The sequence below is a fragment of the Penicillium manginii genome (assembly GCF_028828005.1).
Source record: "Penicillium manginii strain IBT 31320 chromosome Unknown utg000005l:1.0-5665137.0:1.0-5668048.0, whole genome shotgun sequence".
Lineage (NCBI taxonomy): Eukaryota > Fungi > Ascomycota > Eurotiomycetes > Eurotiales > Aspergillaceae > Penicillium > Penicillium manginii.
In genome coordinates this window covers 2,284,164-2,308,194 of record NW_026643106.1, presented here as the reverse complement: position 1 = coordinate 2,308,194, position 24,031 = coordinate 2,284,164, and the positions used below count along the sequence as shown (strand labels likewise).

The following is a 24,031-nucleotide window of genomic DNA, read 5'->3' as shown; positions in this document are numbered from 1 at the left end:
GTATTTAAGTCTCGAGATCCCATTCATCTTGGCCATTTGGTAAAACATCGTCTAACAACACAAGACTGCTTTCCAGACCTCACTTTTTATTATACCAACCTCGGGATATCGCCTAGACACCTAGGTTTATATTATCTACTTCAAGTAAACTAACCTTGGAAATCATCCCACTTGGATCCGTACTACTACTAGTACTAGTGGTACCACTACAAAATCACGTGGATTCAGCCGCAACTATGACTTATCGTAAGTCTTCGAAGATGCAGACTATGCGTGTTTCCTTCCAAGGTTGATATAATCCGCTAATGCCCAACAGAGGAGGGAAGCCTGTGGTTCTACGCACCGAACAAAGGTGCTCCTATTGCTTTTGCAGTGCTTTTTGCTCTTTCAGGGGCCATTCACTTCTACCAGTGCCTGTACGTCATCTTCTCGCAGCCGAAATCCTCCTACTAATCCTTTCAAGTCGATATAAATCTTGGAAAGTGACCGGTCTTCTCCCATGGTCGGCGATTCTCTTCACCGCGGGCTTCATTGCACGAACGGTTGGTGCATTTGGACAATGGGGCGATGTTAATCTCTATATTGCAAGTACTGTTCTTCTGTTGGCAGGACCGTAAGATCGACCTCCTTACCCATGAGCATTGTATCCAGTTGCTAATTAATGCATTAGACCCGTCTATGAGGGTGCCAATTTCTTCATACTCGGCCGCATGTTGTACTACATTCCCTACCATTCGCCTATCCACCCTGGTCGAGTCTTCACTACATTCGTTGCGGTGGGCGTAGCTATTGAAGCTATCACTGCCAACGGGGCTGTTCGAGTTGCAAGCTCGGGTTCTACCCCACACGAACAAAGCGTCGGCAAAGCCTTGCTCAAGTCGGCTCTTATCCTCCAAATCGCTCTTATGTTGGCTTTCACCGCACTTGCTGCAAAGTTCCAGATCAACTGCAAACGAGGTGGGGTATTGAACAACAAGATCAAGCGCTGCTTGATAGTCCTTTATACCAGCTCTGCACTCATTACTGTCCGCACTATCTTCCGCACGGTCGAGTACTTTTCCGCCGCAAGCCTGAATTCGCAGACAGACATCCAGCATATCAGTCCTGTGCTCAAGCAAGAATGGTTCTTCTGGTTCTTTGAGACCGTTTTCATGTACAGCAATACCACTCTGCTGAACGTGTTTCATCCTATGCAAGTCTTGCCCCGCAATAACAAGATCTATTTGGCTCAGGATGGCGTCACGGAAATCGAGGGTCCTGGATACAAAGACCCCCGGCATTTTCTGCTCACCTTCTTTGACCCGTTTGATATCTACGGCCTTGTCGTTAAAAAGGGCAAGAAGGAGAAATACTGGGAGACCCAGGCGCAGCAGGCTACCACTACCAACCCTCCTGAGACTGCGTAGGTCCTTGTCACGTCTGTGCTTTCCCCTGCTCTTTTGATTGATTTGGGTAGATTGGATCTTCCAGGGTTTTCTAACAGTGGTGACTGCAGGGAGAGACTTTTGGGGTATCGATTGTAATTTATATTTGGTATCAGCTATAGACTTTTGTTATGTTTAAACTATCTACAATCCAGCTTCCAATGATCAGATGTCATCAACATCTTTGCCAAGTTCCTCATGGATCTTCCAGCTGTAGCTTGCGAATTTGCTACGTTGACGAATACGCTCGCCAAAGCAGAGGAACAGTGGCGGCACGATACAGAACAGACTTGCAACACCAGCAAGGATAGATACTGCAACGTTTGCTCCTAGTCCCTCGAACATTTGTCGAGTGAAGAGAGGAACGATTCCAGACATGATACCCCGCACGAAGGCTACTGCAGCAGTGGCACTCGCTGAGTAACTCAGATAGCTATCTGAGATGTATCCGTAAAGAACACTATCCAACTCGGTCAATGCATATCCGACGAAAACCAACGACATGGTTGGTACGATCCAGGGGATGTTCGGTCCTTGAACCAATGGTGGAATAGTCCAACCGAACCACCAAAGTCCAATGGCTAGACATGGAGCACCAATTGCCAAGCCGGTAAGCTTGTCCTCTGGTTTGATTGCAACTCCTTGGTTTCGGCGTTTGTTGAAAATGTGGCAGTCTAGCAGACGGGTCAAGGCGCTGAAACAAGTGCCAAGACCAATAGCCATGAAAATGAGTGATGATTGAGAAACAGAGAATCCCATTGCCATATAGATGGGCTGCAGAGCTTCGGTAAAGATATAGATGAGGGACATGGCGATTGATATCATGATGGCGATGGTGAAAATAATAGGCTCCTGGAACAAGAGCTGAGCGGGGCGAAAAAGTGCCTCCTTAACAAAAGTGCGCATATCGGGGGAGTGGTCGTGATTAAGAGCCCGAGGAAGAGATGGAATCTCTTGTCGCATCATGTCGACCTCGTGGGTTAACAAAAGGGAGCATCGAGATTCTCGAATAAAGAAAAGGAGACCAGTGATGGCGCCGATTATGAGGGCATATACGAAGAAAACCCATCGCCTATTATCTTGGTTAGAGTATGTTTTTGAAGAAGCAGAAGCATTGTACATACCAATTAAGAGCTTCAATGATGTGGCTGCTCATGATGGGTCCGATGATCAAGCCAATATTTGATGCGACAGTCCAAAAGAAGACAACCCAGATGCGATCCTGCGCGTTGAAGATGTCTTCGATACTTCCACCAACGATTGTGCCTGGTACTGCTGAGAGTAGGCCTGCAATTAACCGCATCACAATTGCTGCGGGGAGAGAGTGGACGAATCCAATGACTGCACAGCAAATACAGCTCAGCCCGCTGCTGAAGATGTACATCTTTTTGCGTCCAAATGATTCTGTCCAAGGGGGAAGGACAACATTTCCGACTGATTGTCCTAGTAGAAACCTGTGATTGAGTCAGATATCGTTCACGTTGTCGGAAGAGTTGTTTCGGACATACAGAGTGACAAAGCAAAAGGTGGAGTAGGTATAGTTGAGTTCATATTCATGTCGAGCTTGGGCGGCGGCGGCGGCCCCTGCAGTGCTGCTAGCAGTACTGGGAGATGTCAGTATGAGATTGCAATTATGCCATGAGAGAAAATGAACGAACATAAAAAGGTCCAGAGCACAAATAAGTCCAACATCGTATGTCTTCCTCCACATCGGCCAGTTCCTAGGATGTCTTGGATTGTCGTGTGTCCATCTGATAGATTTTCCGTTGGGTGCGAACTCAAGGAAGTGTTCCTGCAAGTACTCCTGCATGGGAAACTTGGGCTCATCAGCTGTCTCAAAATTTTTGAAACCCATCTTTGGCAACAATCAAGCCAATGCTCATCCCGTGTACAAAGAGCAGCAGGTCAAGAAGTGCTTGGAAACAATCAGTTGTCTGGTAAGAGTGCGAAGGCGAAATGTAGTTGGGTATAAATCGTTCCAGGCTAGCAACCACCGCAATTCATCCAGCCTCGTGGAATGACAGCCCCCCTCAACGATTTGGGCTTGGACCCGAGCCGACCTCCCCGTAGAAACGTGCTTGGACAAGATATTACTGGACAGGCGCTTTTTATCTATTGTCTTCTGTAACAATAATTTTGAAAACCTGCCAATATTTGATGGTTACTATACGTATACGGCGTGCCTTTCAAAAAACTTCTATGAATTTGAAGCCTATCAGTCGTTCGTGGTATCAATCCCATGGCCTCGAATCTAGGGATGTGGAATGTCTCACACATTCCTAAGGTAACTGGGAGCTGGACTTCTGTCGATCTCCTGGAATATCATTAGCTTGTCGCTACAATTGACCAGTAAAGAATAATTTGGCTTAAGGGTGGGGTTCAGTTTGAATTTGGCTCGTCTAGGAAGAATCCAATTCGGGGGATTTTTCAGCCACCTTCACATTCTTGACTGTGGCGACAGCCCGATGATCCTTCCTAGTACCCTAGTTTCTTCAAAGCAGAGAACAAAGCCATGTGGTTGCTTGAGATATTCAGTGTAAAAAAGTGACAGACCTACATCTTCAATGGAGGCGCCTTGTGAACAACCGGCTGGCAAACCTGCCATTTGAAGATAGTCGCGAAGACCGAAATAATGCCTCAGGTGAGCAATAAGTTCAAAGTGATATACTCCAAGTTTAATGTTTTGGCAAACTGAGCACCTATCTCACATGAAATAACTATTTTATATGAGTGGAAGCGATTGAATTGCAATAATAGCATGCGAATTAACTTGACCATATTCCTAATAGCGACCATGGGGTCCTATCCTCTTTGTTATGTCCAATGTCATGAATGAGTGTTAACGGAAATCTATAGCTTCGAATGAAACATCGAATGAGTCCATGTTTTCCGGTCGCTTTTTTTTTCGAGGGCCTTTTATTTTCGGTCTATTTCCCTATGGGTTAGCTATAGTTACCATGTTCTGTATAGATAGCAGAACGGTACTAGTACCAACAAACACGCCCCATCTAATAGTTAGGTTGTTTTTATCAGTTCCATCCATTAATAAATGCATCTATAATCCAGCCCAATGAAAAAGAGAAAAAAACCTATTTCACTCCAGATGGCTGGGGAAATGTGTTCTGATAATCGTATACTGCAACTTGGCTCTGTGGTTGGCTGAAACGCGTTCTCATTGGAGCCGGCGGGCCGCCTTGATCGACGCTCCGAGGCCAGATCTCCGAACTTCGACTTCGCCATCACATTCGAGCTCGACCAGCACCGCGGGAACTCGTGAGTTTCACCACCAAGGAGCTCTGCGAGGCTAAGCTAACACATGCAGCTTCTTTCTTTACAGCTCCCGACGATACTTACAGCTCCCGACGTATTCCTAGCGTGCCGTGTCCCGCGCGCGCCTTCGCTTGCCTATCCTCTTCCCCGGCTCCGACACCAGCACATCGCCCACCATGCTCTCAGCACTCTCAGGGACAAATGTCCGCCAAACAATCGCCCAGGTCATGAACTTTGGCCTTGTCTTAGGAACCGTGCGAGCCCTCGGTCCCGATTTCCATTAAGCGCGCTAATGCCTTGCCTAGGCCTTCATGATTTGGAAGTCGTTGTCCGTCCTGTCCGCTAGTAGCTCTCCCATTGTGGTCGTTTTGAGTGGTTCTATGGAACCTGCTTTCCAGAGAGGTGATCTTCTGTTCTTATGGAACCGTGCCCCTCGGGCAGAGATCGGAGAGATCGTTGTTTACAATGTGGTGGGTTACATTTGCCTTGATTGAGGTCTTTTCGGAGCTAACGTCTGTCTATTTTTTTTTTTGCTTGCAGAGAGGAAAAGACATTCCCATTGTGCACCGCGTATCACGAACATTCCCCGAGGTGGAAGGAAAGAACAATAAGGTTAAGGAGATTTCAGTGTACGTCTACTCCTAAATGATCAGTTGCTGGGTGAAACGGGTTAGATACTGACCATGAGAAATAGCGATGCGACACCAAACACCCACATGCTTTTGACCAAGGTAAGAGAGCACCAGGTCTCAATGTTTCTTTGCCGTTCTAGAAGCTAACCTTCTATCTCTACCTTAGGGCGACAACAACCTTGCGGACGATACCGAACTATAGTAAGCTTACGTTGATATGATAATACGGCCAACATCTTCTAACTTGGCTCCTCTCATAGTGCACGTGGCCAGGACCATCTTTCCCGTTCCGAAGACATTGTTGGAAGTGTGCGAGGCTATATTCCGATGGTTGGATACGTAACCATCATGCTCTCTGAACATCCTTGGTTGAAAACCGTTCTTCTTGGATTGATGGGCTTGATGGTCATGCTTCAAAGAGAATAATTGGCAAATGTTTAATACCTCAAATAGCTCAAATACTTCAAATGCCTCAGATCCCAACATTTCAAGTGTCCGAAATAGGATGCACATTTGAATAGCAATGGACATGGACATGAACCATAACCAAGCTGAATATATATGGAACAAACAATTTGAAAGTAGAATGCTACTCTGTAACAAACACAAGGTTGGCCAAAGGAATTTATTTAACGAGCGAGGCGAACGGGGCGCGCGCCGCCTGACGTCTTCGGTTCCCCACTTCACTCGGGGAGGTTCTAGTTTCGAGCTACCAAGTTTCACCCGCACTAACTCACGGTTTTCTCTTTCCACACCTCTAGGCATTTATCAGCGTCGTGAGGTTCGTTTCTTTCTGCTACGGTACTTTAATCGTGTTGTCGCGTGCTTATTCCCTTTGTCCCACGGGTACCCTCCACCTACACACCCCGCACCATCGCGCACCCCACTGCTTGATCGACCTCCAGACAACATGGGCAGCCAAAAGCGCATAGGCAAGGTATGCAATCCGAACCCGTTACCCTGGCTGTTGAATACTCCACTAATATCCTATTCCCCGCAGGAGCTGGCTGAGCTCATGGAATCGCCCCCAGCAGGCATCACAGTCAATTTGGTGGACGAGGCCAACATGTACGAGTGGAAGGTGTTGATGGACGGCCCAGAAGGATCACCATACCACGTATGTCTACCCAGAAAGCAGAAGCTGTGTCTCGAGGTGTCTGTCGCCCTCATCACGAGTGGTCATGTGCATGCTGTCGAACTTGCCTTCGTGATTCCTCACTAACATCGCCGTCCATTTTAGAAAGGAAAATTCCAAATCAAACTCGTCCTGCCTACCGAATACCCTTTTAAACCACCCACCGTCTCTTTCGCAACCAAGATTTACCACCCCAATATAACAAATGATGATAAAGGGAGCATGTGCCTGGGAATGTTGCGGCCCGACGAATGGAAACCAAGCTCGAAGATTGGAGCGGTTCTCGAATTCGCCCGCCAGCTACTATCAGAGCCAATGCCCGACGATGCTATCGAGGGTAGAATCGCCGAGCAATACAAAAATGACCGCAAACACTTTGATGAGGTTGCCCGGGAATGGACTCGGAAGCACGCTTCTTAGGGGCTTCGCGCTGCGGATATGGAAATAATGCTTCGTTGATACTTTATGAAATCGAGAAAGAGCAGTTACTACCGTGGGCCAAAGAAGAAGAAGAAGAAAGGCCGGGCTTAGGCTAGCTCTTGACTTATGAATATACATGAACGAGAACACGCACAAATCTAAACTAGCTCTTAATCAGACGCGCGGGGCTGTTCCGCCCGGGGAACGGAATATCTCTGACAGATCGTCAAATGGTCAAGAAAATCTTCAATTTTCGCGATGTCTATTAGTATACGCTGATAACCATTAGTTAGTAAATGTAGAATATCTTGAACTAGTAACCGCCTGTGCAAAGCTTCAATGTACTGAGGTATCCAGTCTTCTAAAAGTTAAGAGGTAGAGATATAAAAAGTCCAATATCTTTATGACGGAGAACACATGTCTTGTTTTCTCAAGCAGCCCTGGAGGCTGTACCTACCTAAGTAGGTATGAGCTGGGTTTAAGATTGCGAGGATACCGTTTTGCGGAATCTTGCCTCGATTCTCCCACAACTTCCCCGCACATGACCCCATGGGGTCGGCACTACCATATAGCCGGTTGACCCATCCACCTGCGAACAGATGTGAGGACGTCGGAATATAAGTTGGAAAGCACCCGGGCGAAGAAAGAAATTTCGAGCTTGAAGTGTATGAGACTTCAAGCCATGGCCGCCGTATCAGAATTGATCGTCTTCATAGGACAGAATATAACGAGCATCCTGCTACTAATTTTTGTCATTCACCTTACACGCAATTATTTGAAATCCGGGGTATCCTCTATACCGGGACCATTACTAGCTAAGTTATCGAATGCTTGGAGATTCGTCGATGTTGCGAAAGGTCATGCCGAGGTGACATTGTTGAATCTTCATGGCAAGTATGGTGACTATGTGCGACTTGGTCCGAATGTGGTGAGCGTTCGGGACTTGGACGCAATAAAGATTATTTATGGAATAAACAAGGGATATGACAAAGTAGGTACTTCTTCTTTATTCCAATAATCTCAAACTTGACAGTCTTCCGCAGACCGACTTTTACAAAGTCCAACAGCAATTGGTCAAGGGCAAACCCACGCCAACTCTTTTCACTACCACAGACGAAGAGTTCCATGCCGCGATAAAACGACCTGTATCCTCCGCGTACTCGATGAGTACCCTGACGGAGTTTGAGCCTTTTGTTGATCAAACCATTCATACGTTTTTTAAAAGAATGGATGAATTTGCGAACGATCATAAAGTCTGTGATATCGCTACCTGGTTGCAATACTGTACGTTTGCTGATTCTCAACTTCAATCAATCTATCTGACCAGATAATATAGATGCCTTCGATGTCATTGGAGAATTGACCTTTAGCAAATCATTGGGGTTCTTGGAAAAAGGATCTGACGTGGATGGAGTCATTGCCGCTCTTGAGGCAATGCTCAATTATTCTGGCAAGGTTCGAACCAAATTCCTCATACCCCTGGATTTGAAACATACTGAATACTACCAAAGATTGGACAAATTCCCTGGCTAGATTATGTCTTCATCAAGAATCCCCTCAGGAGAATCATTCAAGGAGGTTCCACCGGCGCGGTGGCTCGCTTTGCCCGTGCCCGGGTCGACGAGAGACTCAAAGAAGCCAAGCTAGAAGGAACAGTCGAAAAAGATAGATCAGCACCCAAACCAAGGGATTTTCTTGCTCGATTTCTAGAAGCAAAAGATTTGCATCCGAACATTGTGAGCGACAACCAGGTCTTCTCCTACACAGTCTCCAATATGAATGCCGGATCAGACACCACCGCTATATCGCTCCGAGCTGTTCTATACTACACACTTAAAAATCCACTAGTTGCGGCGAAGTTACAAACGGAACTAGAGACTGCCTTGAAAGAAGAGCGAATCACCGTCCCGGTCTCGTGGAAGCAAAGCCAGGAAGAACTGCCTTATCTCGACGCAGTCATCAAAGAAGCACTCCGATTACATCCTGCTGTGGGGCTGATCATGGAACGAAAGGTACCCAAGGGTGGTCTACAACTGCCAAATGGCGGACCATATCTGCCCGCTGGGACAATAGTCGGTACCAACCCCTGGGTAATTCACCGACATGCTCTTTTCGGTGAAAATGTTGATAAATTTCGTCCCGAGAGATGGCTACCAGCAAACGGCGAATCTGATGCCGAGTTCCAGTCTCGAAAGCAGAAAATGCTCCGTGCGACACTCACATTTGGGGCGGGGGCGAGGACTTGTATTGGGAAAAATATCAGCCTGCTGGAAATTTACAAGTTAATTCCTTCGCTATTACTCACATATGATGTATGAGAATAACAGACATCCACAAGACAGCATGCTAACAATTTTACAGATTAGATTAAAGAGCCCGGAAAAGGAATGGGAGACTACCAATGCATGGTTTGTACGACAAACAAGAATTGATGTTTTGTTGGCTCGTCGTGGTTTTCAATAGGTAAGCCATTGGCGGCTTGGATTAGTCTCTTCCTATCAAGACTTCCGTATTATGCGCTTGCCTGTTTAGCGTTGGATGTCGGCAAAAGCCCGTGCTCCTTTCCTGGTGAATGTCGCATATTCCCCCATGAGCGAGACATCCTCTCAAGAGAATTTGTGGCTACTCCCATTTTGGGCTCGACGTAAATTGACCAGAGGCGAACGGTTAATAGTAAAAATGCAAAGAACAAGCTCAAAATAACCCCCAAGTCGGAAAATGTTCGGTGTGGGAATGTAAGACTCTGGGTTTGGTGTGCCGTCCACTAGCAGGGCAGGCTTCAAGCCAAGGGACATGGGCCAATAGAGGAGGTAAACCAGCACAGAACGCATCAAGGGTCCGTGCAGTAGATAGAGGGGGAAACTGATAGATCCCAGCCAAAGACTCGGTTGGAGAGTATTTGTCGAAGCGAGGGCGAAAGTATTACTCCCGAACAGACCATCTGCGCGCCGACACTAGCGAAGTAGCGACTCATGTTGGAGCCCTCTGGAAATATGGCATCACCAATGTGGGAGAGCTGGGAAGACCAGGCTGTTTGCTCGGCATATTGATCAGGAAATGAGCAGAGGGAAACACCCAGAATGACAACACCGTAAGGTATGGTCCGAAATAATGATCGGGGCTTTAGAGACGCCGAAATTTGACAATTACTGGGGGAAAGTTCGGCTAGCATCATGCCAGCGAATATGTTCATCCCCACACCAGCTGCACGTCATTAGATTCAGAATCTTGGAAGGCATGGTACTGTGTGATATATATTAACTTAGCGTCAAGTGTCGCCCAGCTCCAGATATAGTGCAAAATCTTGGCACATAATCGGAATTGAGGCGTGGTGTTGATCAATGCAAACAGAGTCATAAAAAAATACAATGACCCGCGAAATAGCGGAAGTAATGCCCACTGAGGCTGATCATAGGCATTTTCACCGTACAGCCAAGTCCCGGCGAGCTCCCGAACTAAGTCTTCAACAGCAGCTACCAGCGAAACACTTGGTTTCGCGTCGTCGATCTCAGCCAGAAGGCATCCACTCTGCGAGCTAGTTGGAAAGCGCCGAATTGACAGACCAGCCAAGTCAGGAAAGTCACCAGCGTAGCGGGAAATACCAATCTTCCGGTACGGCGGAAGGCGCCGGTTGACAAGGACCCGAGGGCCTCGGAGACGGCACCCGAGCGGGCTAGTTGGAGTGGTTTGAGGGAGTTGACAAAGCCTAGCAGGATGAAGAACATGGCTACCCAAGCCTGACCCTGGATGACCAAACGGAAGAAGGGTCGCTGAAACAGGGTGGGCTTGCCCGTCTCCGCAATGGAGAGTGGGATCAGGAAGGTCGCAAAATATAGTGAAGTATGACTCGCTACGACGAAGATGGCAGCGATTCCACGGAGGCCCTAGAACAAAGGAAGACAGTTAGTGTTCGGTTCGTCATCTCCGGGATCTCCACTGGAGGAGGTTAGGGTCCACTGGCGGGTGAACGGGTCCACGGGGTTCCGGTTCCCTGGCATAGATCTCAATGATGACAGAAGACCAAGCATCAACTTGAACAACCCAAACTCGATGAGTATATCGGCCCAGCTGCTCGAACGCGGCTGGATGGGAGGCAATTTGGTTGACAGGTCTTGAATAGTAGCCATGGCGGGCGCAAACGCGATGGTGGTCGGACCTAGAATGGACTGGTCGCGCGCGCGAGTGTTTCATACAGAGAGAAACTGGGAATCAGACCCCATGAAAAGGGAGGGGAGGATTACTTACACCATTGAGAGGAAGATGCTTGCGTCGAGTATTGAGGAGTAGAGAACGAAGACGCATGGAAGTGGCATTCCGGGGAAGGAGCGGAACTACCTACCACATGAGTACTACTAGTTAGTATTTACTATAGTATAGGGCACTATATAATTATTCTATACTAGTAGTATCTAGCCACCTGAATGTGATAGCCCTGGAATTGCATTATGCAGACCGTTATACATAACCGTCAAGCCGAATAACGGTTGAATAAAGAAAGAAAAAAAGTATGCCCTGATCGACACTGCATCCATCCGCAATAGTACGGAGTACTCTGTAGGGACGCCCTTCAACTTCAACGTTGCCGGGGAACTGAGGGTAATTGCGAAGACTATCAATCTTCTTAGTCCGTACATGTATGAATTGCAGCTTGTAAGTAACTACTACTGTAACTACTGTAACTACCATGCCATATGCAGTAATGCAAGACTCATCACATTCTGAAACGCCCTTTCTGCTACGTCATGTGACGCTAACCCAATGAGGCATTGTTGATTTGTGTCTCATTTCTCATTTCTCGCCTCTAGTTGGTCTTTCCTCGCTGCATCCAACTTTTGCTTTTGCCTCCAGGCGTTCCCCTACTTTTCTCTTATTATCGCCGGCAGGTTCTGGCGGGCCTCGTCCTTCGTTTTTTTGGGTTCGCGTGTTCTTGCACAACATATTCTTCAATCTCCTACGGAGCCATCCGCTCACGCTCAACCCTTTTCTTTTTTTCTTTTTCACACTCTCTCTGGCCTTCTCCGACCCTCGTGTACGGCGTACACGCACTGTGACCTTCCTTGTGTCTCGTTGATTACCCATTTGGTTACGATCCCAACATTCGACCGACTATTCGACTATCCGTGTCCGATTCTTCTATTCCCCCTACCAACTCAACTGTCCATTCATTTGCATACCACCTCCGAGCCGCCCGCCGGCCTCTCCGACCTCTCTCCTCTTCGCCATAAACCAATGTCCAGCGGGTCCTGGGTACTAGATCGTGGCCATGGTCACAGAACTTGTAGCCCCTCGATATCCGCCGCTGTCGGTTGAATCGGACTTGCGTGGCCGTCGAAAGGTCCTTCCGCCACCGCGTCTGGATTCTTTAAAGATTGATCCACACGCGCGAACCAGACAACCATCGCCAAGATCGTCGCCGCGCTCTCCGCACTCTCCGCATCACCAGCCACGTGCACGTTCGCCTTTACCAACAGCACCACCGAGCGCAACAGAAGAGCGCCCATGGCTACCTATGTCACTTCGGGCCGGTTCTCCGCAGCAAGAAACAAACGACGACTGGAGAGTTCGCCGCCCCGCTGCGGAAACAGCTCGCTCTTTCACTCCGTCCCCGAACCTCCCAAATGCCACCCTCACGATAGCGATGTTGACCGGCCCAACCACCGAAAGGCCCCGCCAACTAGGGGCGGTCTACGTATTTCAATGTCAACTTCCCGATTGCATAACAGACGGCCCAGGACGCAGGAATCGCCGGACCGCCGACAAGACGCCCATTTCAATGTCAATGCTCATTGCCTGCCGTTGCCCCGTTTCCCCTCGAACGGCCCTGCCGATGATGATGGTCCACGGACGAGTGTCAACTCCAATTTCACTTCACGGTCCAGCATTGAACAAACGAGTGGAACTGAGCGTAGCAGTGTTCTCACAAAGAGTAGCTCTATCACGGATCTATCACCCGACACACCCTGCGCGCCATATGGGATGGACGAAGGCATGAGTGTGGAAGATGCAATCTCCATGTATCTTGACGGCTTCAGTGATGTGACGGAGGAGCCGGCCTCGCCAAAGTCTCGGGCAGATAGTAAGGCGCCGTCAATCACCCCTCCACCGTCACGGGATACAACTTTTGAAGAACCCCCTCCTCCAATTCGGACATCGCTGGACGATATTCCGCCTATCCCTCCCCTGCCATTAACGGGGTTTCCGGAGCCTGTCCCATTAGGATCGATACCGTCTGACTTCTATCTTCTCGGGCGCACTGCCCCGGATCCCCTTGTTGCTGTAGAATCTCCACCAGAAACGCCGTGGCCAATGCCCAATCCATTGGAACAAATCCAATTCGAGGAAACTCATCCAGAGGCTGTGGTCCCCGAACCAGCGCCTACATCATCATCACTCCCACCTCAGCCGCCATCACCACCACCTCCACCACCTCCACTCCAATCATCGCCTACTCCCCTGTCGCCCCGTCAGCGACAGCCGTCGAAAATTATAATACCCGGTCCCGTCCCACCACCGCTCAGTTCTGGAACTGACACGCGGGATGACTATGGCTTTCGCAAAGCGACACAGTACGTCACCTTGGAACAATACGAGGCTTGGAAAGGTCCCTACTCCAATTATGCGGCCCAAAGGCGCGCAAAATGGCAGGATCTCATGAAAGAGAATGGATTGCCTACTACCGATGTTACTACTTTCCCGGCAAAGTCCAATAAAGTGAAGCGGTTTGTACGAAAGGGCATCCCATCCGAGTATCGAGGTGCGGCTTGGTTCTGGTATGCCGGCGGGTACGAGCTCTTGAATCGCAATGTTGGTCTGTATGACGAGCTTGTCAAGAAAGTCATGGCTTCTCCTAGCAACGATGACAAAGAGCACATTGAGCGGGATCTTCATCGTACCTTTCCGGATAGCCTCCACTTCAAACCAGATATGACTGATGCTGCCGGAAAATCTGGAAGTAGCAATCCCCAGTTTCAGACTGACACCATGGAGACGTCCATGATTCAATCCCTGCGCCGGGTACTGTATGCCTTTTCGCTTCACAACCCGAAGGTGGGCTACACACAATCATTGAATTTCATCACGGGCATGCTTCTCCTTTTCCTCCCAGAGGAGAAGGCGTTCTGGATGTTGCACATCGTGACGTCGGTCTACTTGCCAGGAACGCATGAGATCAGTCTCGAGGGTGCGAACATCGATCTTTGGATTTTGATGGTTCTCTTACGGGACTCCATGCCCGGCATCTATTCTAAGATTGCCAGTATGGAAGGGGCGCCACCCACACGAGGCAAACTGCCACCACTCACGGTGAACTCCCGCCTGCCGGACATCACGCTGGGGCTAACAAACTGGCTTATGTCAGTTTTCATTGGAACTTTACCTTTGGAGACCACCCTACGAGTCTGGGACATCTTCTTCTATGAGGGCTCGAAAACATTTTTTCCGCGTCTCACTCGCCATCTTCAAAGCATGTGAGCGCGATATTCTCGCTGTTTCAGACCCGATGGAGGTCTTTCAGGTGGTACAAACCGTCCCAAAGAAGCTTTTGGATGCGAACACTCTACTCGACGATTGTTTCATTCGAAAAAACCGCGTCGGCCAAGGCCGGATCGAAGAGCTGCGCGCCTCGCGTCGGGTCGCCGTTCGTCAAGAGAAGCTTCGCCGGTCGGTCGCTTTCAGCAAGGGCCAGATACCATCAGCGACGGACGATTTCACGGTCCGTTCTCGCAACCAGGCACCCCGAGTTGAGGAACGGGTGGTGCACTCCTGGCGTCAACTCAAGCAGCATGCATTCCGCTAGCCCCGTTTGCGTGCCATTAATTTCTGTAATCATAATCGGTCTTTGTCGGGTTTCGACAGAGCAACCCGCGAGAACGGGTGGGGGATCCTTGCATTTTATCATTTGTTTTTGGGCTGGCGTCTATTCGGCAACGGGGGGGGAATGACTGGGAAAGGGGGGAACTCGCATCATAGACGCATATTCATTTCTAACTCCGTACGGAGTACTGTACATATCAATGCTACGCCAAGCAGGCAGCGCTACTTGGACTCTCGGCACCCAATTTTGTGGAATGAAATTTTGAAGCCAACATTATCAATGAACGGGGTCTCTGTACCCTGGGTAGGGTACAGGGCTGATTGACTAGCTAAGGAACTAAAGTAAACTAGAGGAACCGCGGGGCTTGGCAAGGTCCGGGATTGGTCGATCGTTCTTTTTTGAACTTGGGGGGTGATCGGTGATCGCTCTTTCCTTTGGTTCGTGTCGTCATGCACCTGCCAATGCGGAATTCAAAAAGCAGAGCTGCTCCTTGCTTTTCCCCCATCTCCCCCTCATTTTGATCTTTTCCCTTTCTATTATCCTCTTGATCATCCGCCCTTACACGGAGCATGCAGTTATGAGTGGTCAAGCATCTTCTTATTACGACCAAAATCAGGGCTTTGACCCGCGGGCCCAGCCGAACTATGAACAAAATGGCTATCAGCAAAATGGCTATCAGCAGCAGCAAAACTATCAACAGCAAAATTACCAACAGCCCAATTATCAGCAGCCTCCGGAGTCTAAGCCTCCACCGTCGCAATATCCCGAAAATCCTCCTCCTCCATACAGCACCTTTGATCAGGCATTCAAGATCGAGAAGCCAAAGTACAATGATCTGTGGGCAGGATTGCTGGTTGGTTCTCCACACTCGAGGTAACCCCAAAATTATAGACCCAGCTAACGACCTCACTTCCCTCTCCAGTTGATCGCTGTCTTCCTCGGATATGCTGCTGTATCAGGAATCACCATTCACAAGTATGCAACCAACAAAGGGTTCAGCGGAGGTGGCATCTACGACTCGGCCAATGACTTCTCCCTCAACACCAATACTCTGGTTCTCTTCATCTTTGTCCTCGTGGTCGCCCTCGTGCTTTCTTGGGCATACTTCATGGGCGCACGGTATTTCACCAAGACTTTCATCTGGGTAACCGGCATCTTGAACATCGTCTTTGCGCTAGCAACTGGTATCTACTACATCGCTCGCAAGCAGTATGGCGGTGGAATAGTATTCCTTCTATTCGGTGTCTTCGCTATTATATGCTTCATCAGCTGGATCCCGCGAATCCCATTCACGGCCTTCATGCTCCAGACCACCATGGACGTCGCGCGAAACTATGGCCATGTCTTCCTCGTCAGTGCGCTAGGCGGGCTTGTGACTGTCGCTTTCTCGGCCTGGTTCTCAGTGACTCTCGTCGCAATTTACGTCGCTTATGAGCCAGATTCCACAGGCGTGAATCCATCCTGCGCAAACGGCGGCTGTAGTAACGCCAAAGTTATTGGATTGGTCGTCTACGTCACTTTCGCCATGTACTGGTTCAGTGAGTGGATCAAGAACACCGTGCACACCACCATCGCCGGTCTTTACGGATCGTGGTATTTCTGGAGCAAATCTCCCAGTGGTATGCCCAAGGGTTCAACTCGGGGTGCGTTCCGACGGGCCACTACGTACTCTTTCGGAAGCATCAGCCTGGGCAGTCTGATCATTGCTTTTATCCAGATGATGCGCCAAGCATGCTCCGTTGCGCAGCGCCAGGAAGCCGGTCAAGGAAACATTGTTGGCAGTATCTTGTTCTGGGTCTTGGGTTGCTTTATTTCGCTCTTGGACTGGCTTGTTACGCTCTTTAACCGCTACGCATTTTGCCACATCGCCCTATACGGAAAAGCTTATGTACCTGCAGCAAAGGATACATGGAAAATGATGCGTGATCGTGGTGTCGATGCTTTGGTTCAGGATTGCCTAATTGGGCCGGTGTTGACTATGGGCTCAACATTCGTGGCCTATGTGTGCGCCTTGTTGGCCTATTTGTATCTGCAGTTCACCAAGCCTGCCTACAACAACGACGGGGACTTCACTGCCGTGATCATGGCTTTCGCTTTCTTGATCGGATTGCAGGTCTGCCAAGTCTTTATGACCCCCATCGGGAGCGGTGTTGAGACCATCTTTGTCGCTATGGGTTGGGATCCCCAGGTCATGATTAACGACCACCCGGAGATATACTACAAGCTGGTGGAGTTGTATCCCAAGGTGCAGCAGGCAATCCATGCTTGAACCTGCACATTGATGGGGTAAAGGGATTGTGGACTTGACCTGATCTTGGTTTCCGCTTCGAGGAGACATGGAGTTTGCCTGGCCAGGTGATGAGTCTGAGATGAGTAAACGCTAAATAATTTTTATTCTTATAAAGAAATACGACTATACAAGGAGTAACATACGATGTTTCATTGATCATTACAACTGCGATCTGATAAATAATTTGTGAAAATGCAAAACAACGCCCGTATAAACTCCGAGACAGAAAAGAAAAGAAATAAGCCCTATTATTCAGGCAAGACAAAGGACAAGAAAAATAAACACCACTGCCTCCACTCAACCCATTAACTTCTTACAGAGCAATCATCACACCCATGAAGGCCGCAACACCGAGAGCAGCGATACCACCGTGGGCAGCGCTGACCTGAGGCGCGGCACCCTGGAAGGCAGAGAAGCGGTTAGGATCCGCACCACTGGGCGCAGGAGTCGCAGCCGAAGCCTGGGAGCCGAAGAGGACAGAAGAAGAGGAGGCGGGGATGAGAACACCGTTAGAGATAACGGGCGACGAGGCAGCGAGCATGCCAATCATGCTCGAGCTGACAGGGACGTCAACGGGAATCTGGGAGATGTGCGCCGGGGCAGGCGTGGTCTTGCAGCTGCACGCGCTGTGGGTCTCGGTCATGGTCACATAAACGACGCGGGGCTCGGGCATCTTATCTTCGGTCTCGCTGGAGGGGGAGTAGGCGCGCTTGATGTTCATGTTGGCGGGTTCCATGGGCTTGGAGGCGTGGCGAGCCGGTGCTGAGACGCGGTCGCTGGAGCAGAGAGAGCTTAGGGAGCTCAGGTCTGGGTGATGTTAGTTATAATTGACCCCCCTAGGCATGACGTTTTATACTATTGTTCGAAGTTAATGGGATTGAACGTACCGATGCCGGCTTCCTTGCAGACAGCCTCAGCAGACTCGCTCAGGTTTTCGATGGCATCCTTGTTGTTGCAGAAGCACTCATCAGAGCTCAGATCGGTGCAATCCTTGAACTTGGAGGTGTCGATGCCGTCCATAGCGGCGGTCTAGCAGAGTTAGGGTTTAATTCAAACATAGTGTACATCAGTATCACTTACAGCACAGTCAAGGTAGTCGCTGCTCATCTTGGCACTGACGCCAGCCACGAAGAGAGCGGTAGCAATGAAGGAACGCATCTTGAAATTGAAGCTTTTTCTTCTTGGCCGAAATGTGAGAAGGAGTGATTTTGAGTAGAAGTATCTTTAGCAATGATTGAATAGATTAGAACAGTATGGGACACAGATGGCGTCGAGCCTCAGGGATTCAGAATCGGCTTTAAGTACACAATCGCTAAATCAACAAACAGGGTCAAGAATTGTTCTGCGGCCCTGTATCCCTTGGCTCCCTAGACCAGCGCAACCATTTGAATACTGGTTCGGGCATTTATGACGCTCAGGCATTCTGGAAAGTGACTCGAACGGGAAGGAAGACGACACTCACACTATATGGATAAGATTCGACTGGCATCTGACCGTACAGTGCAGTCCATTTCACAGCCTACACGTACACATCTCCCCTGCCGATCGCTGCGGAATGACACAAGAATGTGCCAGTTGCCATGTCCCTTTCGTCGTGCCTGGCAGTATCCCTAGTAACCCTTCCTACTAAGGAATGTTGTTCAGGGAAATTGTATCCAAGAAATCCTAACCCAATTACCTCTGCAAAGTTGACGGCTGATGACAGCGTCAAAAAAAGCTGTATATCATGCGAATTGGTCCTTTAAACCTTTGAGTAGTTGACTTGCGAGAATCGACTTTCGTGCACCTTTTGGCCCCCGCCATTATGTACCATGTACATAGCTTGGGTCACTTGCATGCCGGGCGCTTACCGTAGTTAACCATCTACTAGTAACAAGCAGTTAGCTTCACTTGTGCATCAGTATCTGCTAAGTACTGATTTCGCATCCACCTTATGTATCTTTGATGGAGTGTTCAGAAATTACTCCCAGTTCACCTTTTTACTTGTTGTGAGCGAGCTTTGGTTTTCTTTTTTGGACGTATAGCTTCATTGCCCTTTTAGGGATTGATCTACTTATGGCCGACACCTGGCAGCCCGTAAAGTAGCATGCTATGTGGCAAAGCCCGTGGTCTATGAATAGGATATCAACTTGAAGAAATGATCGACCGACCCGACGGATGAATTAGCAACCACCTCTTATCTCCTGGCCAACGTTCAGCAGACGGCATGCATTAAACCTGAAACTCGAGGACTGTGAGTACTAGTTACATGCTTTACTTTAAGTAGCACATACTAGCTAAACCCCCATCATTCAGCAGGCACAACCTGTCTTTCAAATCATGGAAATCAGAAACGTGAGGTCAGCTAACTTGAAGATATTCGAAACTTCTAAAGAAATACAATGTACCACAAATCACTGATTACTGCATGCCAATAAAGAATTCAAAACCGATGTGACAAGGGTATCTTTTGTATATACTAGTATTAAATCATCACAAACTCATCCATCACTATTAATGATTGTGCAATGGACCATTGGTACCAGGCAATTCCGCAACAGAGTTCTTCGAATCCATCTCGTAGGCTTTCCCTGTAATCTCACTGCCCGCAATCTCCGAAGGGAGCTTGTGCTCTGCGCCGTAACCGTCCACCTCTGCGTACTTCTGTGGCGTAGTTCCCTCGACTTCATGCATTGGCTGCGGCATAGTCATAGCCACATCCTCAAGCGGTGGCGGGGGAGGCGGCATCGCGCCACCATCACCTTGTCCAGGTTGATAGGCTCCGGCTTCTGCTTGCTTTCTCTTCTTCTTGAGCAGGAAAAACATAAATCCTGCAGCGGCAATGCCCGCAGCACCAACGACACCACCAACGACACCACCGGCAATGGCGCCTGTATTGGTCGATTTCGAGGAACCTCCAGACTTTGAGCCTGAATTTGAAGACGACAAGTCTGAGTCGGATGTTGCAGTTGCCGAGGCAGAAGATGACCCGGAATTTCCGACTGAAGTCGCCTTGTCTACCTTCTGGGATGTGGCTCCAGTGCCTGAAACGTATATGTCGATCCAACTAGCATCAACGACCTGAGGTCTGATAGCCGCGACTGTGGGATAAATGGCTTCTAGGTCAGTGGTCGTGACGGTGCCAGGTTGAGTGGCTGAGACACCACCCCCAGTGGCTGATGTTGTATCCACGACAGCAATCAATGCTAGGGTTTGAGTGGTCTTGGTGTCGTGGCAGCCGTAATCGGTTATATCCAGCTGGGGATATATCCATGTTCGACATTCCGGGTAGTCTGATTCGGTACAATATATGGCGAATATGTTCGTGGGGGAGTTCAAGACCGAAGGAGTTGCAGAAACCTGTTTCCTGTTGTAGCAGACTGTCTCCCAGGCGCAACTTTCTGGTTTGCCGCCATCACAACAGCCTACCATTCCCGGGTAATGGCTATCGGAAGTATGAAAGACGCACTGGTAGTTGTCCTGGCATCGTATCGATGAATCTGGAAAGTATGAACATCAGCTACTTTGATCCTCTGCCGAAGAGATGTCGAATAAGATTGGGAAAAAGACGATTGACTAGTCACTTACAGTCATCCCAAACAGCATCAATGTACCCACACACACTTTGAGGCATCCACGAGGTAACTGTTGTCGAAGCAGAAGGGAAATAAAGCAAGCTTGATTCACCCGCAATGAAAGAGCTCACAAACGCATCCTCGTCATCGCCACGACGCAGGAAATCCCTCCTCTGATTCCCTACGGCAGTCGGCTGAGGGCAATCCGGTTGCAAGGCTGCGTGACCTGTAGCAGTCGGTTCAGTGCCTGGGAACGTAATTGCCCACGTAACAGGGAGAAAAGCAAGACCGCACAGGCCGGTTGCTCGTCTCCAAATCATCGTCACTCGAATCTACGCAAAAGATGCAGGTTTGTGAAGGGAAAACTCGGATTTTACGGATACGACGCCTTGCAGGTACCTACTGCGCTATATACATCGGGTAAAAGCCGGATCACCCCTAAACTTTTTAATCTCCAACCTGGGCAGTGTCTCGCTACGAGGAGCACCGACCCTGCCAGCCTCAGGTCTCTGTAAGCAAGCTAATGGCCTCGCCCATTGAGCACCCACTTTTTGCGCTGGTGAGATTGGTCCTACTGGTTCGTAAAAGGGACGAGTCGGGCTTGGCGGCGCCAGTGGCTTAGAGACCTAACTCTGAATTGAGCAATACGAGACGAGGCTTCTGGTGATGAGATTGGGGACTTAGTAAGACCAGCTGAAGAGATACTTGAGAATATTGATATCTTTTGATGTATATAATTTCTTTGATTGAACTGAGATCAAAACGGCGAAATGTTGCCCTGGTTCAAAAATGATCAGGTCGTTCCGATATGGAGCCTCGTTGATGAAAACTAGACCCTGGCACTAATCCATAATAGGATATTTATCAGACGATCACCTTTTCAAACATTTAACAGGAAGTCTGCAGATTGGAGTTCACTGTCTAGATTGAGCCAATACTATTCCATCTGACTCGCTTGGTAATAGCTCCAGTAAAAAGCCAGATACTATATGACTCGGTGAATGACGAAGACCATGAATCTACTACCCTCAAAATATCAAAACCGACCTGTAATACTATTCCGATAGGTACTCTTTGGGTTGTGGCTCTAGGGTGAAGCAGATGTCTGATGGCACAAGAAGAATAAAAACTGCAAACACAAATCCATTGGGTATACTGGTCCAAAGAAAATCATCCATCGCTCTAATAAAATCGTGACAAAAAAGACATTCCAATCATTAAAACCCTGCACAGAAACTCCAAATTATTGTTCCAAAGCCAGCTCAGAACTTCTCACTTGTCACACAGCGCGTCGCCCTCACCAGCAGCCATGCCAGGAGCTTAACGGCGAGTGTCAACCCCTTGACGAATAACTCCAATCCCCAGAACAGAAGTTTCAAGATGGTCCGAGTAATCCCTGGCAGTTTCTCGCCTTTCCGAGACGATTCAGGGCCATACCGGCCGTACTTTTCGAGATCGAATTCCTCAACAACAACCTGTTGCCCTTTATTCTTGCCCTTCTTGGCCATACGCCCGCTCGCAGATGTAGAAGAGCTCGGCTTCGATCGTTCCCAGAACTTGAAGAGGCTCTTCCGCTTCGCTGCGGCTTCGGCCTTTGCATTGGCATCTTCAATCTGAGATGCGAGATGGAGACTTTCCGCGTAGTCTTCGCGCTCAGCAAGTGTCGTGACGAGTCTCCCGCGGTAAGGCACTCCAGCCATCGGCTCGCTGTTCGTATATGATTCAAATGAGTGGTGGGTACTACCAATCTCCATATCGGCGAGGATGGGATTGGTGATCTCGTCAGAGACAGCAACAGCGAGTATTGCCGCGACTAGCGAGTCGATCGCATATAGCGAGGGGATAGTCGCGATGACTGCAGCTGGGGAGATAGACAGAGTTCGGGTTGCCAGATCGAGAGCCGCTAGCGGTTCATCGGAGTCTGTAACGGGGAGTATGGATGTTCGTGCCGTGGCAGCCTGTTGCGCAGCCTCCATGGAGACTGGTCCAGTGACAATGATCGTTGGTGGTTGGGTAAGTACTGCGTCGCTTGAAGGCGCAGATACAGCGATATGAAGCATGCCGGAAGACTGAGATCGTACCGGGAGAGGGGAATGCCCGCAGCTCCCACTAAAGCTGGCGGTTGTCGTTTCGATAGTGATGGGTGGCGAAGCTCGTAGAGGCGTAGGTTGCGATTCCAGGACAGTCGACAGGACTCCTGTGCGGCAGCTCGTTTCAGAGCGTCTTGTTCTATTTCGCCAGCTTCAGAGGGAGTAAGTTGATGTTCTTTGCTGACCTCGGCTGCTTGCTCGATGGCAAGCATAGCAGCTAATCTGGAAAAAAGAAGCGCAACAAGTCCGTCGTTGGGATGCTCTCTACGTCGGCGTTCTTCGAGACTTAGACCCATAATTGGAATGTCACTTTCTGGATTTGATGGCGCTCCACGAGATATAGCTATGTCGTTGTTCGAAAAAGTTTGCAGCGTATAAAATGGTTGGTTGGAGTTCCCGAATGTAAAAGTCGCGGGACCGGTTCTGGAGAAGAATTTAGCAAATTGAATTGACCGGCAAAGGTCGTTGGGTATAAATTACCTTGTCAAGCGAAGATTAACTGTACCACACGTGTTCCGCGGCCTTTGACCATTGGCTGCTTCCCAAAGCATTTCCAAATCCTGAACAGAGGAGTATCGAATCTCCTCTGGCTCCAAGGCACCGGTTGGGAAGTTGAGCACGCTTGCAGGGACAGTCTTTGGTCCAAGAACATGGTCAATATCAGACGTTGTAGTTAGCGTGAGATTTGGCCTGCGATTAGGCTTGGGCTTGAGGGTTTCGGTAGGCATTTGTGAATCGTTATCTTGTGTGTTGAGCGAGGTCTTTGGATCAAAGCGGGGGAACATTGATCTCATCGGCAGTGGAGAAACGGAAGATTGGGAAGATTGAGGGGAAGTAGTTGAATTCGTATTCTGATCACTGTTGCTACTACTATCGCCGGCGCTGCCTTGTGAGGGCAAGGGCCGATGGTTCATTGGACTGGTATTTTGATGCCTTCGGTTGCGAGGAGACTGGGGAGGTTTCGACTGCTGGGATGATTGTGTGGCGGGTGACTTCGATCGTGCGAAGTTTGTAGCAGGTAAAGCTGGTGGAGGTGGAAAATGTTGAGTGTCTTCGATGATTTGAAGCAATACCGACTCCGTATTCGTAGAGCTCTTGATCTCTTCAAGCGGGATAGGAGATGGCGGTTCGTTCTTCGGCACAGGCTTTTTGACACCTTTTCGAAATGGATTTCTTTGCGCTCTAACCTCAGGCGAAGGAGGCGGGAATAATTGAAATTGACTCATTGTGTTGGTTGCGATGGGATACAGTCCCGTGCTGAATATCAATGCACTGGAATAGAAGTCCCGGGGCAAACATAGGATTCACGAACAAGACCCGACCAGGGGGGCGTTTCGAAAAACATATAGTCCATATCGACCGCTGGGCTTTACATGTTGCAGTTTAATGCAGCCAGGTGCTAA

At 49.0% G+C, this 24,031-nt stretch overlaps 10 protein-coding genes across 10 annotated transcripts; 5 read left to right on the top strand and 5 right to left on the bottom strand.

The window, feature by feature from the left end:
* Window positions 1–236: 236 nt before the first annotated feature.
* On the top strand, window positions 237–1,406 carry N7533_007258 (putative RTA1 domain protein; the record flags this gene model as incomplete). Its single annotated transcript, XM_057103908.1, has 4 exons — window positions 237–246; window positions 317–416; window positions 464–613; window positions 671–1,406. The coding sequence occupies 4 exons, from the start codon at window positions 237–239 to the stop codon at window positions 1,404–1,406; spliced, it is 996 nt and encodes a 331-aa protein (XP_056958865.1).
* A 183-nt stretch (window positions 1,407–1,589) lies between these two features.
* On the bottom strand, window positions 1,590–3,279 carry N7533_007257 (uncharacterized protein; the record flags this gene model as incomplete). The annotated part of the gene is made up of 3 exons (XM_057103907.1): window positions 1,590–2,496; window positions 2,549–2,878; window positions 2,933–3,279. 3 exons carry the CDS (start codon window positions 3,277–3,279, stop codon window positions 1,590–1,592), a joined length of 1,584 nt encoding a protein of 527 aa, XP_056958864.1.
* A 2,957-nt stretch (window positions 3,280–6,236) lies between these two features.
* On the top strand, window positions 6,237–6,881 carry N7533_007256 (putative ubiquitin conjugating enzyme (UbcB); the record flags this gene model as incomplete). The annotated part of the gene is made up of 2 exons (XM_057103906.1): window positions 6,237–6,443; window positions 6,567–6,881. 2 exons carry the CDS (start codon window positions 6,237–6,239, stop codon window positions 6,879–6,881), a joined length of 522 nt encoding a protein of 173 aa, XP_056958863.1.
* A 682-nt stretch (window positions 6,882–7,563) lies between these two features.
* On the top strand, window positions 7,564–9,344 carry N7533_007255 (cytochrome P450; the record flags this gene model as incomplete). The annotated part of the gene is made up of 5 exons (XM_057103905.1): window positions 7,564–7,872; window positions 7,925–8,165; window positions 8,218–8,336; window positions 8,393–9,193; window positions 9,243–9,344. 5 exons carry the CDS (start codon window positions 7,564–7,566, stop codon window positions 9,342–9,344), a joined length of 1,572 nt encoding a protein of 523 aa, XP_056958862.1.
* A 367-nt stretch (window positions 9,345–9,711) lies between these two features.
* Window positions 9,712–11,131, bottom strand: N7533_007254 (uncharacterized protein; the record flags this gene model as incomplete). The annotated part of the gene is made up of 5 exons (XM_057103904.1): window positions 9,712–10,030; window positions 10,144–10,409; window positions 10,445–10,765; window positions 10,839–11,037; window positions 11,127–11,131. 5 exons carry the CDS (start codon window positions 11,129–11,131, stop codon window positions 9,712–9,714), a joined length of 1,110 nt encoding a protein of 369 aa, XP_056958861.1.
* A 1,013-nt stretch (window positions 11,132–12,144) lies between these two features.
* On the top strand, window positions 12,145–14,676 carry N7533_007253 (putative GTPase activating protein (Gyp3); the record flags this gene model as incomplete). The annotated part of the gene is made up of 3 exons (XM_057103903.1): window positions 12,145–12,216; window positions 12,273–14,183; window positions 14,239–14,676. 3 exons carry the CDS (start codon window positions 12,145–12,147, stop codon window positions 14,674–14,676), a joined length of 2,421 nt encoding a protein of 806 aa, XP_056958860.1.
* Window positions 14,677–15,271: 595 nt separating this feature from the next.
* On the top strand, window positions 15,272–16,963 carry N7533_007252 (choline transporter-like family protein; the record flags this gene model as incomplete). The annotated part of the gene is made up of 2 exons (XM_057103902.1): window positions 15,272–15,547; window positions 15,617–16,963. The coding sequence occupies 2 exons, from the start codon at window positions 15,272–15,274 to the stop codon at window positions 16,961–16,963; spliced, it is 1,623 nt and encodes a 540-aa protein (XP_056958859.1).
* A 334-nt stretch (window positions 16,964–17,297) lies between these two features.
* Window positions 17,298–18,142, bottom strand: N7533_007251 (uncharacterized protein; the record flags this gene model as incomplete). The annotated part of the gene is made up of 3 exons (XM_057103901.1): window positions 17,298–17,791; window positions 17,872–18,013; window positions 18,065–18,142. The coding sequence occupies 3 exons, from the start codon at window positions 18,140–18,142 to the stop codon at window positions 17,298–17,300; spliced, it is 714 nt and encodes a 237-aa protein (XP_056958858.1).
* Window positions 18,143–19,477: 1,335 nt separating this feature from the next.
* Window positions 19,478–20,858, bottom strand: N7533_007250 (uncharacterized protein; the record flags this gene model as incomplete). Its single annotated transcript, XM_057103900.1, has 2 exons — window positions 19,478–20,463; window positions 20,552–20,858. 2 exons carry the CDS (start codon window positions 20,856–20,858, stop codon window positions 19,478–19,480), a joined length of 1,293 nt encoding a protein of 430 aa, XP_056958857.1.
* Window positions 20,859–21,800: 942 nt separating this feature from the next.
* N7533_007249 (uncharacterized protein) lies at window positions 21,801–23,854 on the bottom strand (the record flags this gene model as incomplete). Its single annotated transcript, XM_057103899.1, has 3 exons — window positions 21,801–22,566; window positions 22,620–23,051; window positions 23,109–23,854. 3 exons carry the CDS (start codon window positions 23,852–23,854, stop codon window positions 21,801–21,803), a joined length of 1,944 nt encoding a protein of 647 aa, XP_056958856.1.
* Between the last annotated feature and the right edge of the window lie 177 nt (window positions 23,855–24,031).